Here is a 15,824-nt window from a genome sequence, read left to right as displayed (position 1 = left end):
CTTAATTGTGCATTGAGGATTATTAATAGGAAACGTAGAAGAAGTTAGCTGATTAAACACAACTCAAACACAAAGCTTGGGGAAAAGCTCAATAACTTCTAAGAAGTGGTGGGGAAATAATATAAAGCAAGCAATTTATTTCAATCAAAGAAAACTAATGAAATTGCCACATAACGGCCCCATTAGGAGAAATACAGGTTATAATTGACAAACCAAACCAGATGTCAATGCAATGTGAGAAACTTTAGAGAGAAAATCCGAGGGATCAGTGTCTTGATTTGCATCTTCACAGTTTTGATACAGAAAGGCAACAAATATGTGATCAATGTATATGAATAAACTTGTAGGCCAAAACAGTAATATCAACAAAAGTGCAAGTAAAAGAAAGTTGAAGAGCATTTAATTTTAAATGGGAAAAAAAGAACAATTACTATGATTTCTTTACAATGATCAATCTGAAAAGATGACGAAACAATGATTTACAGCAGTAAGCTACTGTTTGAGAAAATTTACCGCTGGGCACTGAAAGCTCACCTCACCGGACCTTCTTACGTGGCTTAAAAGGGAATCTTGATGGTGGTGAAGGGGAAAATTCAGTTGGTAGTTGAGGCGGCTCTGCCTCACCAGTGAGCATCTCCACAACCTCCTTCATGGAAGGCCGACTAGCAGGTGACTTTTGCAAACAAAGCAATGCAACCGTGATGCACAAAAGAGCCTGTTCCCTGTTCAGAGACTGTATACTCTGGTCAACCAAATCAAGGAGCTTTCCTGTTCGCGCAAGATGCCGTGCCCAAGAAGTCAGATTGGCCCGCTGAAACTCCGACATAGGTGAGCCTGTAACCTGCAGGGGTCGCCGCCCTGCTATCAAAACCAACAGCAGAACCCCAAAACTATAAACATCGACCTTCTCCGATAGATCCCCACCACCGCCATATTCAGGAGCAATGTAGCAAACGGTTCCTCTCATACTGGGTGTACTGCTCATACCACCACTCTTAGTAATCTCCCCACTGAATGAATCATAACTGTTCCGGCGAGCTCTCCACAATTCACCACTAAGCCCATCCCATAACCAATCCACACTACCAACACTACCTCTACTTCTACTTCTTTTACTCTTCTTCTTCTTCTCTGTAAACAATTCGTCATCAACCGGCCACCAATTCTCCCCACCACCATTATCATCACTATGGTACATCCCCAACTGTCTCTTCTTCTTCTTTTTATTCTTTTTAGCGAGCTCTTCACAATACTCCTCTTTCCACCACTCCCTTGCTGGCCTCCTCTTCTCCTTCTTTACATTCCTTTCCTTATCATCCTCCATCGACACCCACCATTCCAACCGTTTTCTACTCTTCTTCTTCTTATTCTTCTCCAATTTCGCATTCAGTTCACTACTTGAAGAAGCCACCGAAGCAATCCAATCACTACTAGGTTTTTCCTTCTTAATCTCAGTCCCAATCCATTCCATCACATAATCCTTCACTTTCCCACTCTCTGCCACCGCCCCATTATCTTGCTTCCACCACCAATCCCTACCGGAACCACTCCTTAACCCTTTCCCACTCCGCTTCCCGCCATTCCCCAATTCCTTTCCACTCTCCACACTAGCCCTATCGAAATTCACCTCCGAAACACTTCCTTTCTCCATCATTTCCGGAGACATTGCAGCTGCCACCCCAACTGTCTCTGGAGAAACCGCAACTGTAACAACCTCCGCATTCTCCGGTGATTCCATAACGGAACCCGGCGATTGATCAGCCACCAAATTGAACTCCTCAATTGCCGTAGCCACACTCTCAGTTTCCGCTACAGATCCACAATCCTCACCTATTTCCACTTTGCTCTCCTCTGATTTCACCCTCGCTAATCCAAAATCCGCAATTTTGGCTGAAAAATACTGATCCAACAAAATATTACTAGGCTTAATATCTCCGTGGATTACCGGAGGATCCAATCCGTGGAGATATTCAAGTCCCTTGGCAATATCAACAGCAATCAAAAACCTCTGTTTCCAGTCCATTAATTCGGGGCATTTTCGATGAAGCAACGCGTCTTGTAGATTGCCGTTCGGCATGAGCTCGTAAACGAGGAGCATGCGGCGTCGTTTTCGGTCGTAGGAGAAGCCGAGGACTGACACCACCAGGGAAGAATCGAGTTTTGAAGCGAAGAAGAGCTCGTTTTGGAATTCGCGTTCTCCTTGGAGGGAACCGGCGTCCATCACCTTGACGGCGACGGTTTGGTTGTTGTTGTTCTTGTTGTTTTCTTTGTTGTTAGGGAGGCAGGCGCGGTAGACGGAGCCAAAGCCCCCTTGTCCAAGGCGGCGAGAGGCGGAGAACGAACAGGTAGCACGCCGAAGGATGGAGTAGGAGAACCGGTGTGGCGGCTTAGAGTCGGCTGGAGCCGTACGTTCTCGCCGGATTTTGCGGAGGCACACGGATAGAACTAAGAAGATTGAAAAGGCAGCCGTGACAGCTGCGACAGGCGGGAAGATGAGGCGCGTGGGCAAAGGACGCTCGTGGTAGATCAAAGGCGGTTGCTGCTGCGGTGGCGGCAGTGGTGGGATCGTTCGTGGCATCGTGTAACCAGTAACAAAATTCTCTCTTTTTTTACCCAAAAAAAAAAAGGAGAAAGAAATGAAGAGTGTGAAGATGGATTTACGCGGATTGAAGGGAATAGAAGTGGCGTTGGAACATGACTTTTCTTTGGGTTGGGGCCGTATACGGCGAAGATTGTCGAAAGAGTTTGTGCAGTCAATTTGTTTCTCTCAACTGGTTTTGTGTTTTTGGAAGTAGTAATGGATTTCGGGTGTGGTTTTGTTTGTTGTTGAGATTGGCGGAGCGGCCTTTTGGGGTGGGGTTGTAATGATTTGTACGTTTGCTGTATTAATTGACAAAAAGGAGAAGAGGTGATTACAACTAAAAAAGAAACAACAGCTGCGGACGGAAAACCATGGGACTCCCTCCTCTCTTCTGAGTTGTAAACTCTTTAGTCATCCGTTATTACTCGTGCCCACTCCCACCACTTCAACTCAGCAAACCAAAACCAACATATACTGTTGAGCTGCCAAACCAGGTACATCAATATTTGTGATTTTTTTAGCTGAGAATATTTTCATTCCAAATTAGAATTAATGAAATAAAGGAGAATATCAAATCTATTGATCTACGTGATACTTCCCTCCAAAGTTATCCAAGCCAACTCAAATTCATGTTATTATAAAAACTTATATTCAAAGTTACAACTTTTCTCAGGCGTTTTAACTTTGATATGAAACTTGAAATCCTAACTCCTTTAACCATACATAAACTCCATGCTTAAAGTTCTTTCCTTACAAAAAGTAAGACCATTAAAGTCTGAGTAGCTGAGAGAAAGAACAGGGTGAACGTTCCTACTTTTTCCCATTTTCTGGAAATAAATGGTTGAGTTGTGACTGATTCAAAAATATGAAAAATTGATGACTTGGTATTTGAAAGGGAATATGATAATAGGCAAAATGCAGACTGACCAATTACCAGTCATTAAAGTGCAAGAAAACCCGGTTAGGTATTAATTTCTTGTTTGCTTCTTCTCAACTTTCAAACCTTTAGCCTGTTACGCAGCCCCTCATGGCCCATGATTTACTTTTAGAAATTCAAGGGACATCAACTTTTTGTTTCTTCTGCCATTCAGTTTGACTTTTTTGCTACCGGTTTTTTCTATATATCCATGGTAAAGATGGTGTTAGTCCACTTTTTTTTTTTATTATTTTGAAAAATAAAAAGGAGATTATATTTTTTACCTGACAGAATTAAAATAGTACTAGAATTAATAGTGTATTTTATTTTTTAAGCAAGAAGACTATGAAGGATTTGCTGTTTTTTGGGTTTTATTTTTTCTTTTAGTCCAAAGTGGCTTGCTACTGTCAAATTGTCTTTTTCTCCTTTGGCCACATGAATATTCCCATTTAGCTTTGGGGTCTTTATCAACTTAGTTAAGTTATATACAATTTGTCAACCTGTTAATTGAATAGTAAATTATGTAATTTTCTTCAATAAAAGGTTCTCTTATTTTTCAATTGTGTCAAAGCATCATACATGGACCATCTCTTTAATATTTGAATTTAAATCAACCCCCACTCTTATTTTTATTTTCCTAAGCAGGGATTCCCTTCAACCCACGTCCCACTTTCTCCTTTTTATTTTTGCCCCTCTTTATCCCTTTTTTTTTTTGGATCAAAACCTTCAAGTTCAACTGTTCTTCCTATTTGCCATTCAAATGTTTCTTTATTTCTCTTTTTCTTTTCTTTGCAAATGAGAATCAACAAAAGTGACAAATGCAACTAATAACCTTTCTTAAAGGGGAAAAAATGTAAATACTTAGTGTCAATTCTTTTTATTAGTGCTCATCATCAATTATTTAACATAATTTTGCAATTCTTTCCATTGCGTCGTAGGATAGCTGCTAGCTTAGGTACACTTTAAAAGGGTAGCCTGACTAATGGCTTCGCCCTTTTGTCAGTCAAAGTTCCTACTCTTTTTGCTTCAAAATTCAAGGCCCATCCTAAATGTAAAAAACCACTACTCCTCATTAAATATTATATTGATTGAGACAAAAAAAAATTAAAATATGAATTTTAATCAGAAAATACACTTATCTATTATGAAATATAATTTATTAACTATTAATTAAATATTTAAATTCAAAGACAAATGATTGAATTTGAAAATACAGCATAAGAAAAATGTCAGTCTACGTAATCTTCCTATAACACTTACTATAAAATAGTTTTTCAACATAATCAAGCAATCCAGCTAGCGTACCGAAGGATCCCTCCTGTTTTATTTTGTTTCATTTTTTTCAATAAAATGCATTATTATAATATGTCTATATATATATATATATATTATTATATGGTACAGTGAAGGATAAATGTTTGAACCAATTTTCTGGAATGCCATCACGTGTGAGCTGCATACCTCAAAGACAATGATTTAATGCAAGTTCCGCAACAGCACGCATGGTCCCGTAGATGATGGATGTTTATTACCAACACCCACAAATAATAAATTGCGGATAGTTAAAGTTTATCCAACGTGGTGACCGACCCGACCCCGCCCCAACCGCTATTACTTTTACATGTCATGGCTCACGCTATCAATTAGTGCATATGTCACCATTTTCCTCCACTGCAATTTTTCTATCTACCTTTCAATTCTTGAAATGATTCACTTCTCATTAGTAATTACTTCATTATTTTCAATGGGTACCCTTAGTCAGCTTCATATCTGGCATCCAATTAGTCGATATTCACATGGGATTAGATTTTGCATAAACGAATATAACTAACCAATTTCCTAACACAATCAGATCAGTAACAGTCATTATGTTAGCTAGCTGCATTAAAAATAAGAGTGGTGATCTTGAAAGAACACAACAACGAAAGGACTGTCATAAAAGGCTATGCCAAGTGTGATTGCATTGATCAGAAGAGTGCGGTAACCCAAATACATGGAAGAAGTCATTACCAGAACCATTCGTGTCTTGCATCCACGGCTTTTGACATTGGTTTGAGACAAGAGGCACTGATGTAGAATCATTGAGGCAGTTATCTCTTCTAGCAGGATGCCCTTTTAGACTGCTTAATGCCTGAGGATCCAATCTCATATACTTTCCCTGCAAAATTCATTGATTATTTTCCTATTAAAAACAGTCTCTCAAGAAAGGAAAACTGAGATCAATATCATCATGTTCAGCACAATCTGAAAGCAAATAAAAAATGGCAACAATCAGAAAATGGAAAACCAAAGATATGAAATTTTATGATTGTTAAATCCTTTGGTAAGTTATTCATAACTAGGCCGCATTATTATCCTCTCAGAAAAAAAAAACCGAAAAGACAAACCCTCACATCAACTTGAATGACAGTGGAATTACTTGCATATCCTCGATGAAAAATAGTGAAAATCACCAGAAGAAATTTATCAATGTATCCAAACAACATTATTTCAAAATTTTCTCAGAGCCATGGCTGAGTGTATTTGTATACTGGTCTCCATGGATAATTGAAAGTGATTAGGTCCATATCATATACAAAACCACCATGTTTTGAAAGTGCTTCAAACGTACCCAACACCTTATGAAAAGGAACCGCCATGAAAAATGAAAGCTCATGTACCTATACTATTTATGACAGTTGCCTTTTTGCATCAGTCATTGCATCTGGAAGGTAAATTTCACCACATATGGAGGCTTAAAGTATTTTACAGAAAACATTTTTCACTGGAAAAAAGAAAGAAAGAAAGAAAGGGAAAATGACCAATGATAATGTCACTTCATCATTCTAAACAAATCACCACCATGCACTTTTCATAAAATCCCAGATTATGAAGGGTGTGAACATGCCTTTATCTGTTAATAAGTTGTTGATTTTAGTCCCAAGGAGTTGTTTATGAGTTTTACTTCATTAGTAAACAGTAGATTTAGCTGTTTGATTGGCTTTCTAGAGAAAACCAGCAATGGAAAAGCAGATCTAAAGTAAAATCTCTTTATCCATATTCTAATGTAAAACCTCAGTTTTGATATTGGAATTTCTTTTCCTCATTTAACTGAAACCTTGATGATACTCATTATTCATATCCTATTACTGAAACCTTGACAATACTCATTATTCAGAAAGTTCTACACATGCTTTTATCAGTGCTGTTCTTATTCTGCACGTACAGCTAGCAGCTTCTAAGAAGAACAATATATTTTTTGTATCATTTTGAGATCATGAGTCAGGATATTTCACCGGTAAAGAACTACCCTTCGGCAAAGTGGCCTAAACCAAATCAGCTAGCTTCATTACCCTCTAATCATATTTACTAGTCGCACTAATGCAATAATAACCTTTTTTAGAGGCTTAAATGAACTAGTCATGGTTTAGATGAAAGACAATAAAGGTAGAACCAACAAAGAAACCAGTGAGTCGATTTATTGTGAACACCAATAAAATAAAAAGAACTTCCACTTCTAAAGCACTCCATGACAAAATCATGAGAAATGTAAGATTAATTTCACGTACGTTCATGTCCTCATTAGCACAAAATTTCCATCTAGTTCTAGATCATGAGATAATGCAAACATTGAAACAAAAGTTTATAAAAAAAGCCATAAAAACAAATTGACAATACACACAACAAACCGGAACAAAACCGCTATAGGATTTTAAAACAAAAATGAAAGCTCTAAAGAAAAGAAATACTACCTTTAACCCAAATTTGGAGGAGCAGCAGTGGCATCGGCGACCAGCGAGGACATTGCAATGTCTTCACAATTTCTATATGACAACCTGACAAAATTAAGGAAATAAATCATGCAAAAACTTCACAGAGCCAAAAAATATATATATACCTCTCTCTCTCTCTCTACAAACATAATCACGAATCGATGAGTACATATTGTAAGTATACAAATCCATATACTTTTTGTGATAGAAAGCTGCTTTTGAAAGAACCATGCTATAACTACCCATCCACCGAACTGTCCACCATCCTCCATATTTATAATTTGCAACCCCATTTTTCTGCATCACATAAAGTTGTTTATATATATAAGGACATGCCATATTTCCAATAATTTATTACTATAAATTATTTGAAACAAATGGGTACCAACCTGCTGATTTAGAAGATGCAAGTGAGAAACAAAACCAACCATATTAAGAGAAAAGCTCTGCCAAAGTGAGAAAGCGATATCCAGGGCATGGCATGGAACGATGACATCATCGTCCACCAAGAAAATCGCATCCGTCCTTAGCTCTTTAATGGGTTTAAATATGTTGCTCAAGTCATCGTCCCCGTTTATCTCGAACCTGAAATTCGGCTTCCGACGGAGGATGGGTCTCGCTCCACAACACTCGTATGGCGTCGGAGCCGCCGCACGAGGAGCAATGTGCCACCGAGTTTTTCAGGAGGGACTTTCGCTTCCATGTATTAATTAACACCGTATAACCGCCCCTATAATAAAAGCAGTTGTAATTCATTTGAATATGAAAGAATTTTGAATTGTTTAGTACCTGAAGGGGGAAGAGACGGAGGTGGGGGTTCCAGCCCATGAAAGAGTTGAGTTTAAAAGCAAGTGAAACGACGACGCAGAGGGAACAGAAGAGGATGAAAAGTTCGATTTTAGTCGGGCCGAGAAGCTGGCTAGACATTGGGGAAGAGAACCATAGAGTCTGTTCTGTTCAGCAAGAGCGTCTTTGTTGGCATCGAATTTCACATGAAAGCTGAAACTGAGGGTGGTCTGGTTGAGTGGGATGTCCTTTTGTTTTTTTTTTATTACTAGGCTCAGTTGGTTTTCGTCCGGTTTGGACCCCACAATGGGGCCCAAAGCCCAACAAATCTGTGGGTTCTATTCGGGTCTGTCCACTTTATTTGCATGCTTCCTTATACTACAGCCGCCCATAACCTTTTTAGAAGCATAAAAGAATTCTAGCTACCATTAGACTGGGGAAGTAGTGTTTTTTGCAGTTTCTGTTTCTAATTTTGATAGGCGTGTTTATTATTAAAACACAGTTGCATTTTCATTTAATCGACTAAGAACCTTTTACTCCGTTTTTTTTGACCAGGAGAAAGCAATAGCCCAAGTATCCTCCCCTTCCCCTCACTTACCGCACACTGACGCCTCCTCAATGCTTCTCCTCATTTTCCTGCAACTACTCACCTTTCTATTTACCCTTTTCTGCCAAGTGTAGGGTCATGTAAAATGGCTAAGAGTCGTCCATGAACATGTTCCATCAAGAAAAACGGAATAGGTATCCCTGAACAACTGCCACTTCCATACAGGGTCTATGATGTCCAAACAAGGAAATGATTTTTTCCAACATAACAACAGTGTTTAAAGTGTTCCAAAAAGGTGCATACAACATCAAGCAGAGCTTCTACAAGGAGGCTAACCTTCTTTACTTTGCCTTCCCCGCTAAATGCTTCTTCAAATCAACAACTATGACACTGATATTATCACAGCTCCCTCGTCCTAGAGCAAGGCGACAAAGTATTGCTGCTGCAAAAGCACTTTTAGATGGAAACAACACTTCACCATCAATTTTGACTGACTGCCCTGAATAGTGGCTCCTAGGTGAAGTGGCACAACTTCCATCCCTAAGACATGTGCTAGCTACCTCACAAGCCAAAGCATCGGACATGACATCCCATAGACCATCAGTAGCAAGAATTAGGCACTCATCTTCTGGGTGTCTTTCCGTGATGGAAGTCTCTGGTTGTGATGTTATGACTTTCTTCAAAAAGTTATCTCCTGCTTGTCAAGATAAGAGGATTAAGATACCACAATTATAAACATTTGAGCTATTCGTTTATATTTCATGCTTCAATTGGAAATTTGTTTCTTTCACAGTTTCTCTCTTCTTTATCATGCAAATGAATGAGTAATAGTGTAAGTTAGTCATCAAACATAACACAGCCCAGTTTCAAGTACATTCTTAAGGACAATTAATGCAAAAATCAAAGGAAAAGGGAGCCATAAAGAACACACTTCTTTTTAAAAGGCTTTTATTAGTATCTCAACGCAGAAGAGAAAGGTCAATTAAACCCTTCATATACTGAGACCATTTCAATCTCCGAGTTTGAAACCTCAAAACTGTTCAACTTCTATAATGTCTTCAACAGAAAAGGCTATGCAGTACACCACAGCCAAGTTATAGAAACATTCTGTTTCGGTGTGGAGGAAGGTGCATGGGAGGAGTGGAAGAGGTGATCACGCATGACATCTCATATAGCATGGCCACGTTACCACGTGATGCAATAGAGATATGAATTTACTATATAGAATGATCTCTATATGCCAATATATTATGTAGATTTTTTTTTTATAATTGAGAGAGGAAGGATTTGAATCCTACTCTTAAGACAGAGAGATTATGTACCAACTAATGAGCTAAATGCTAGAGTACCAATATATTATGTAGATTCTTTTCATTCCAGCTACAATGAAAAAAGGCACAAAAAATGCAAAAAACATGACCAATTACTAAAAAAGAAGGGCACTATTTTCACCCCAATTTGACCATTGACACGCATGTCCTAGATAGAGCATGTTGTATGTTCCCAAGTAATGGAGGCATCAACAGAGTCAGACCCATATGAAAAAACAAATAAAGTAGGTTAAGGATGCATGAAGAGTGAAGACGTCATAAGTTCCAAAAAGGGAACTAATTATGTTAAAGATGCACAAGAGTAAAGAGAGATTAACGATCAATTGACTTATTGTGGACCCAATAATGAATTTATCTTCCCTTAATTTGAGTTAACTTACCTTTCCAAAAAAAAAATGAGTTAACTCATATTGCCATGTTCAATAAATCATCACACTGAAATTAGAATCATAGGGTCTTGCAAGAGAAATCACTAAAAGGTAAATATCAAGGTGAAATAAAAGAAAAATGTTGGGCAAAATCTACTATATCTATCACTTTGGGTAACCAGAATAGCAAATACCAGATGTTTACTTCATGGCATTTTTTGTAATGCTCAACACTTCTTGCCATTGAATTGGAATGATGATGGAGTATTGAAGGATTGTTCACTTAAAGGTGTAAGATAAAGTAGGATGAAAGATTATGGTGCAGGGCCAAAAAATTGGATTTCCTCATTGAGTTTCTAACCAATATTATTAGTTCATGTCTTAATGCTATTGCCACCACTGCAACAGAAATCATAACCTTTCAAAATTCCTATCACCATCAAAATTAGAATTGACACTGGCTTTTCACTTCTTCTAGCTCAGATGTAGTGGTTGTCATTCTTACATCATTCTTCATCAACACTGTTACCCCCAAGGAGCTTCCATTTACTGCCATCACAATCACTACTACCACAATATCCTTCTTTTTGAACATTCCCACTGATTGCAGCATGTTTTCCTTTATCATACTATCACCACCCCTCCGACTGAAAAGTATATTATTACAAAATCCTACTATTGAAGTTCATATCACGAAATATCACAAGGCTATTAAAATTCAAGATTTGAAAGATGGATAGCATGGTGGGATACCAAATTATGCTTATGTTGAATAGAAGAACAAGCATCCTATTCTTTTTCGATAAGGAGATAGAACAACTATAGTTTTAAGGTTGTCCAATTAGCATAGGCCATGCATATCGAATATCAATCGTTAGATCAATTATCCATCCAAATCAAATGCGATTTAAGTAAAATTATTCGATCTAATTGGTCCATTATATCAATTGGTCCAAAATGTTTGATTCAATTGATTTTTTAATTGATTCTTGATTTTAAAATTTTTAGACCAATCCACCCAAGAAACTAAATTAATTATATATATTAATATATATAATATTTTTTATATATATTAAGAAGAATTAATAATATACTTAAAATATATTAGTTTATTATATGTACGTATACAAATTATAATTATAGCAATTTAATTTTAGTTATATATATTTATTTATTTATAAATCTGTATTAATATAAAATTACAAGTTATATATTTTAAATGACATGACTTATATGTTAATATTATAATATATGATAGTAAATATCTTATATATTAATATGTTATAGTTATTACACCTTAGTAATGTTTTAATAATATAAAATATTATGAATTTATATAATTGTATAAATATTATATATATTTAATTTATACATAAGTATTACTATAACTTATAATATTTATTTAAATGGTTACACTTAATAACCTTATTAATTATTACCTGAGTTTTTAGAACATATTGTTTATATTAGTTATTATTTATACAAACTTTAATATAAAACATTATAATATATAAATTGTGTTATTAATTTCATATATACATAATAAAGTAATATTATATATATATATATATACATATATTTAATTTATACATAAGTAATACTGTAACTTATAATAGATTTTATTTATATGATTATACTTAATAATTTTATTAGTAATCACCTTAATTTTTATAATATATTGTTTACAATTAGTTATTATTTATACAAACTTTGATATAAAAATTTAAATATTATAACATATAAGTTGTGTCATTAATTTCATATATATAATAATTATAGATGAAGTTTATAAGTTTTGATATTATTATTTGTAAAAAAAAAGTGATAAAATTTTAGTCCATTTGTCCAAAACTAAACCGATCAAACCAATTCTATATTTAGTCAGTTTGATCTATTTGACCTTTAAGTATGGTGGATCAAACCACCCAATCTACCTATTTGCTCATTCCTATTAGTAACGTACACTTCTTCCTAAATTTACAAATGCTTTATGGCCCTTTTCTCTTTTTTAAGTTGCAATTGCATGCAACATTTGCAAAATTAGAGATACGGAAAGAACTGAACAGAGAAGTGCACAACCTTATCCTATCATTGATACCTTCAAATACAGTTTAACAACATTATTGAACTGCATTTTTTATGGCAGCTGATCATTTCTTAATAATGCCAGGGAAGACCTCTATCCCTTTGGTTTTATCGTTCCGAATCTAGACGACATTATTTTTTCCAAGTCGAACAGTTTGAAACCTTACATGACCCAGCAGCTACCTCAAACCCAGCAAAGCTAAGTAATTAAACATCTTTTGACAAGTAAACCAACTCATAATATTGTTATTAATAAAATTCAAGCGATGTGTGAAGAAAAAACAGGCTGATGAGCGACGACTACAATATTTGAGGGTTTGGCATACGTAATTGGATCATAGAGAACCAATCAACTAGATTAGCACAACCACCAACAACATTTTGTTGGAGAAAGAGTATGTGCTGAAAATCGAAGCTCCATTTGCAGCCTACCGAAACAGGGTGCCAACCCTGTCATAGTAGGTCGTTGGTACTGTATTGTTCCAAAATAAAAATACCATGCTTAAGCGTTTACAAAGATAAAACAACAAAATTAGACAAGTAAACTTTATGTATGCTCAATCAGAGAAGTAAATTTTAGATGATACATCTCGCTAATATGTTATTATTCAGTAGTCTCCGATGAACAAAAATTATAGTACAAATCATGAAAACAAAACTGTCTCTCAGTTTATTTTACAAATACCAGGCAAGCGTAATTCTTTACATAAACAAACAAACAAACATCTACAAAGTAGAAACACTGGAAATTCTGCAAAATAAGTTTGTGGGAAAGATTAAATGACCAAAATAAATAAATTAAAGACGACATTTATGATAAAGATTACCTAGGGCTCGCGACATGTTAAGTATCCCATAAACTCGAACCCCATTTTGATAAACAAGCTTACCCCCTGCTGCTCGAATCCTCTCCAGTTCGTCTGGCCTCTCAGGCTGCAGCCATGAAACAACCCAACCGCGATCAATATTAATTAGTAAAGTAGTGCTACTGCTATCTACTGGTATTCAGTTTCCGAGGCCGACAAAATCAGAAAGGCAGAGTATCCGCGTTTGAATGAAACAAGTGGAGTTAACCCGGGTACGACACGTGTTTGTTCCTGATGCATTTAACACGAAACAAGTTTACTTTACTTAAAAAAAAGTTCAAACCTTGTGGTCCAGAGAGAGAGGAATGGCTCTCCCAGCACGGCAGAGAACGGCGCGTGAATCACCGCAGTTGGCGACAACCACGTGATGAGGGGCGACGATTGCAACGACAGCAGTGGACCCCAAAAAACCCACATCCACGGCCTGGCACCCGCCTAGGTACGCGGATTTTCCGCAAGCGCACGTGCTCAGTGCCACCTCATCCATCCTCAGGAAGCTTTTCTCTAAAGCTGCCCGCACTAAATTCTCCCACTCTTCCACTCCACCCACCTCTGCGTTTTTAATTCTTTCTGCTGGAGAGGAGCTGCCAGTGCCATTGCCGCTGCTGCTACCGCCGCCATCGCTGGTTGCGGGTGCTTTTTCTGTCGAAAGCCGCATCAGCTCCTCTGCCATGATTGTATGCATCATGTTCTTGCAGAGAGTCGAGACCTAAATATTTTAAGTTTGATTTCACGTTTGAGTCTATCTTTAGAAAAAGTTCTATACGATAGAGATAAAAAATCCAAAGGAAATGAAGGTAAAGACAAATGGCGAGAGAATTACATGAGGTCCACCATGTCCATCATACACAGCAAAGAAATGCAGTGGCTTTCCACCAAATAAATCTGAACGGCAAAACTCTTCCTTCACAAACAATCTGTCATCCATACTATCAGAAAACCCTTGTATCGATATCCACCCATTTACCGGCATTGGATTCACGTCCGTTTTGGCGCCGCAGCTGGCAGAGGTTAAGGAAGTCCATGATGAATCCACCACCACTGGCAATGCCATGGCCGTCGTCTTATCTCCTAGGGTAGTCCTATTCAATAATGCAAAATACTGATCCGTAGTAGGAACATAATTTGTCATTTCCTTTCGAGGTGGAGGGCTTTGAAGTTGTTGGATTGGTGCAAAGGTATACCTCGACCTCCTCAATTGGATTCTTCTGCGGCGGCGTTCTCTGCACTTCTCTGGGGTCTCGTTCTCTAAATCGTCGCTAAAGATTTTCAGCAGAAGCTCAGATGGTGGTGCCATTGATAGAGAAAAAGAAGAGAGTGATGATCGAAAGAAAGTTCAAGAAAGATAAAAAAAAAAGAAAAAAGGAAGAGAAAAAAGGTTGACAGAGCTGATTAGCGTGAGTGAAGAAAGTTGGTTTGGTGACTCGTGGAAGTAGAGGATGATTGGCAAAGCGCCACGGGAACGCTATGCATGGAGCTATGGACATCTACGTGGGGTTTCCAGGTTCCTCTGTAGATGGGAATGGGTTAGGAAACGTTACAATCGAGAGGTGGCATCCATCCCTTGGGTCCACGTTGGATTTTCGCTTTCACGGTTTTGGGATGATGGGAATTAGAGGATTAGGATTCTGAGAAGATGCCTTTGAGTTATTGACGGGCCATGAACGCATGCTTTTCCCAAGGGTTCGAGAGCTAGAGTTCCTTCGTTCGGGATAATCAATTAATTAACACAAGGAAGTGGATGGCTTTTAACATTAATTATTACCCAAATTCAACACATTCTTTTGTTCTTTTTGTTATTCTTGGCTTATAAATTAGAGTTTAACTTGTAGTATTATAGTAATTCATGTTGTATTGATTAATTAATAGATTGGGATTAATTTAGAATGATAAACTATGATATATATGATCTTTTGCAAACTTTATGCGAAGTGTGATATATATATATATGCTGCCAGAGTAATGTAATGATTAATGAATTTTCTCCAAGCACCTTATAATGTTAAAAAATTTTAAAATGTTACTAGTATAATTTTTATCGGTAACCAATGATTATATTCCCTATGCCACAATTATATATTAGATTAAAATTATGTTCCAGCCATGTACTAAGTATTTTATTACTTTTTTTTAGTACTAATATTTATTTACTTTTATCTTATAGACTTACGCAAAAAACTTTTACAGAAATAAAAAACAAGATCAACAATCAGAAAAATAATTGCCCATCTTTGGACATCTTATTCAACTTGATAGGACTCAAGGAATTCCTCTGACTATTCAACATGGACTGCGTACCACCTCACCCTCAGTGACTAGGGTCAATTTCATTGATTGGTTTTGAATTTTGAGTACCACTCTGCCCCTACACAGTATCTGAAAGATTAGTAACACTCCCACAGCCAATTTATCTGTTCTCTTCATTGCAGTCTTCGACACCAGAAAGTATCACTTGCATTTTTGGCACTACTAAACCAAGGAATAAAAGGAGACTAGTAATTAAAGGAGACTCCATTGTTTGGTACCATGATGAGGCACCCAAAAATCAAGACTCATCAGTTGGTTAGGTTGCAGATATTGTTACAATTTGAA

General features: G+C 36.9%; 2 protein-coding genes and 1 pseudogene across 3 annotated transcripts; all 3 read right to left on the bottom strand.

Moving 5' to 3' along the window:
- Positions 1-243: 243 nt before the first annotated feature.
- Positions 244-3,409, bottom strand: LOC18605450 (Protein kinase superfamily protein). The gene has a single exon (XM_018117428.2). It carries the CDS (start codon positions 2,576-2,578, stop codon positions 536-538), a length of 2,043 nt encoding a protein of 680 aa, XP_017972917.1. The 5' UTR covers positions 2,579-3,409; the 3' UTR covers positions 244-535.
- A 1,939-nt stretch (positions 3,410-5,348) lies between these two features.
- Positions 5,349-8,667, bottom strand: LOC18605449 (glycosylinositol phosphorylceramide mannosyl transferase 1-like; annotated as a pseudogene). The gene is made up of 5 exons (XR_016025310.1): positions 8,641-8,667; positions 8,039-8,364; positions 7,639-7,979; positions 7,229-7,546; positions 5,349-5,655 (listed from the first exon to the last, which is right to left on the bottom strand). The product of XR_016025310.1 is annotated as a glycosylinositol phosphorylceramide mannosyl transferase 1-like (transcript).
- A 54-nt stretch (positions 8,668-8,721) lies between these two features.
- LOC18605447 (putative protein phosphatase 2C 75) lies at positions 8,722-15,046 on the bottom strand. The gene is made up of 4 exons (XM_007038453.3): positions 14,056-15,046; positions 13,516-13,941; positions 13,194-13,299; positions 8,722-9,276 (listed from the first exon to the last, which is right to left on the bottom strand). The coding sequence occupies exons 1-4, from the start codon at positions 14,527-14,529 to the stop codon at positions 8,924-8,926; spliced, it is 1,359 nt and encodes a 452-aa protein (XP_007038515.2). The 5' UTR covers positions 14,530-15,046; the 3' UTR covers positions 8,722-8,923.
- Positions 15,047-15,824: the final 778 nt, after the last annotated feature.

The sequence above is a fragment of the Theobroma cacao genome, chromosome 3 (genome assembly GCF_053813885.1).
Source record: "Theobroma cacao isolate CCN51 chromosome 3, ASM5381388v1, whole genome shotgun sequence".
Taxonomy (NCBI): domain Eukaryota; kingdom Viridiplantae; phylum Streptophyta; class Magnoliopsida; order Malvales; family Malvaceae; genus Theobroma; species Theobroma cacao.
Note: the sequence above shows the minus strand (reverse complement) of the source record. Positions and strands in the feature narration are given on the sequence as shown.

What these genes read in the sequence shown, in the direction of transcription:
- LOC18605450 (XM_018117428.2), bottom strand. Translation starts at nt 2,578, where the DNA reads ATGCCACGAACGATCCCACCACTGCCGCCACCGCAGCAGCAACCGCCT.
- LOC18605447 (XM_007038453.3), bottom strand. Translation starts at nt 14,529, where the DNA reads ATGGCACCACCATCTGAGCTTCTGCTGAAAATCTTTAGCGACGATTTA. An exon ending in CTCTCTCTCTGGACCACAAG is followed by an intron (nt 13,300 to 13,515) that starts GTTTGAACTTTT and finishes TCATGGCTGCAG; the next exon opens with CCTGAGAGGCCAGACGAACT. An exon ending in TAACATGTCGCGAGCCCTAG is followed by an intron (nt 9,277 to 13,193) that starts GTAATCTTTATC and finishes CTTGACAAGCAG; the next exon opens with GAGATAACTTTTTGAAGAAA.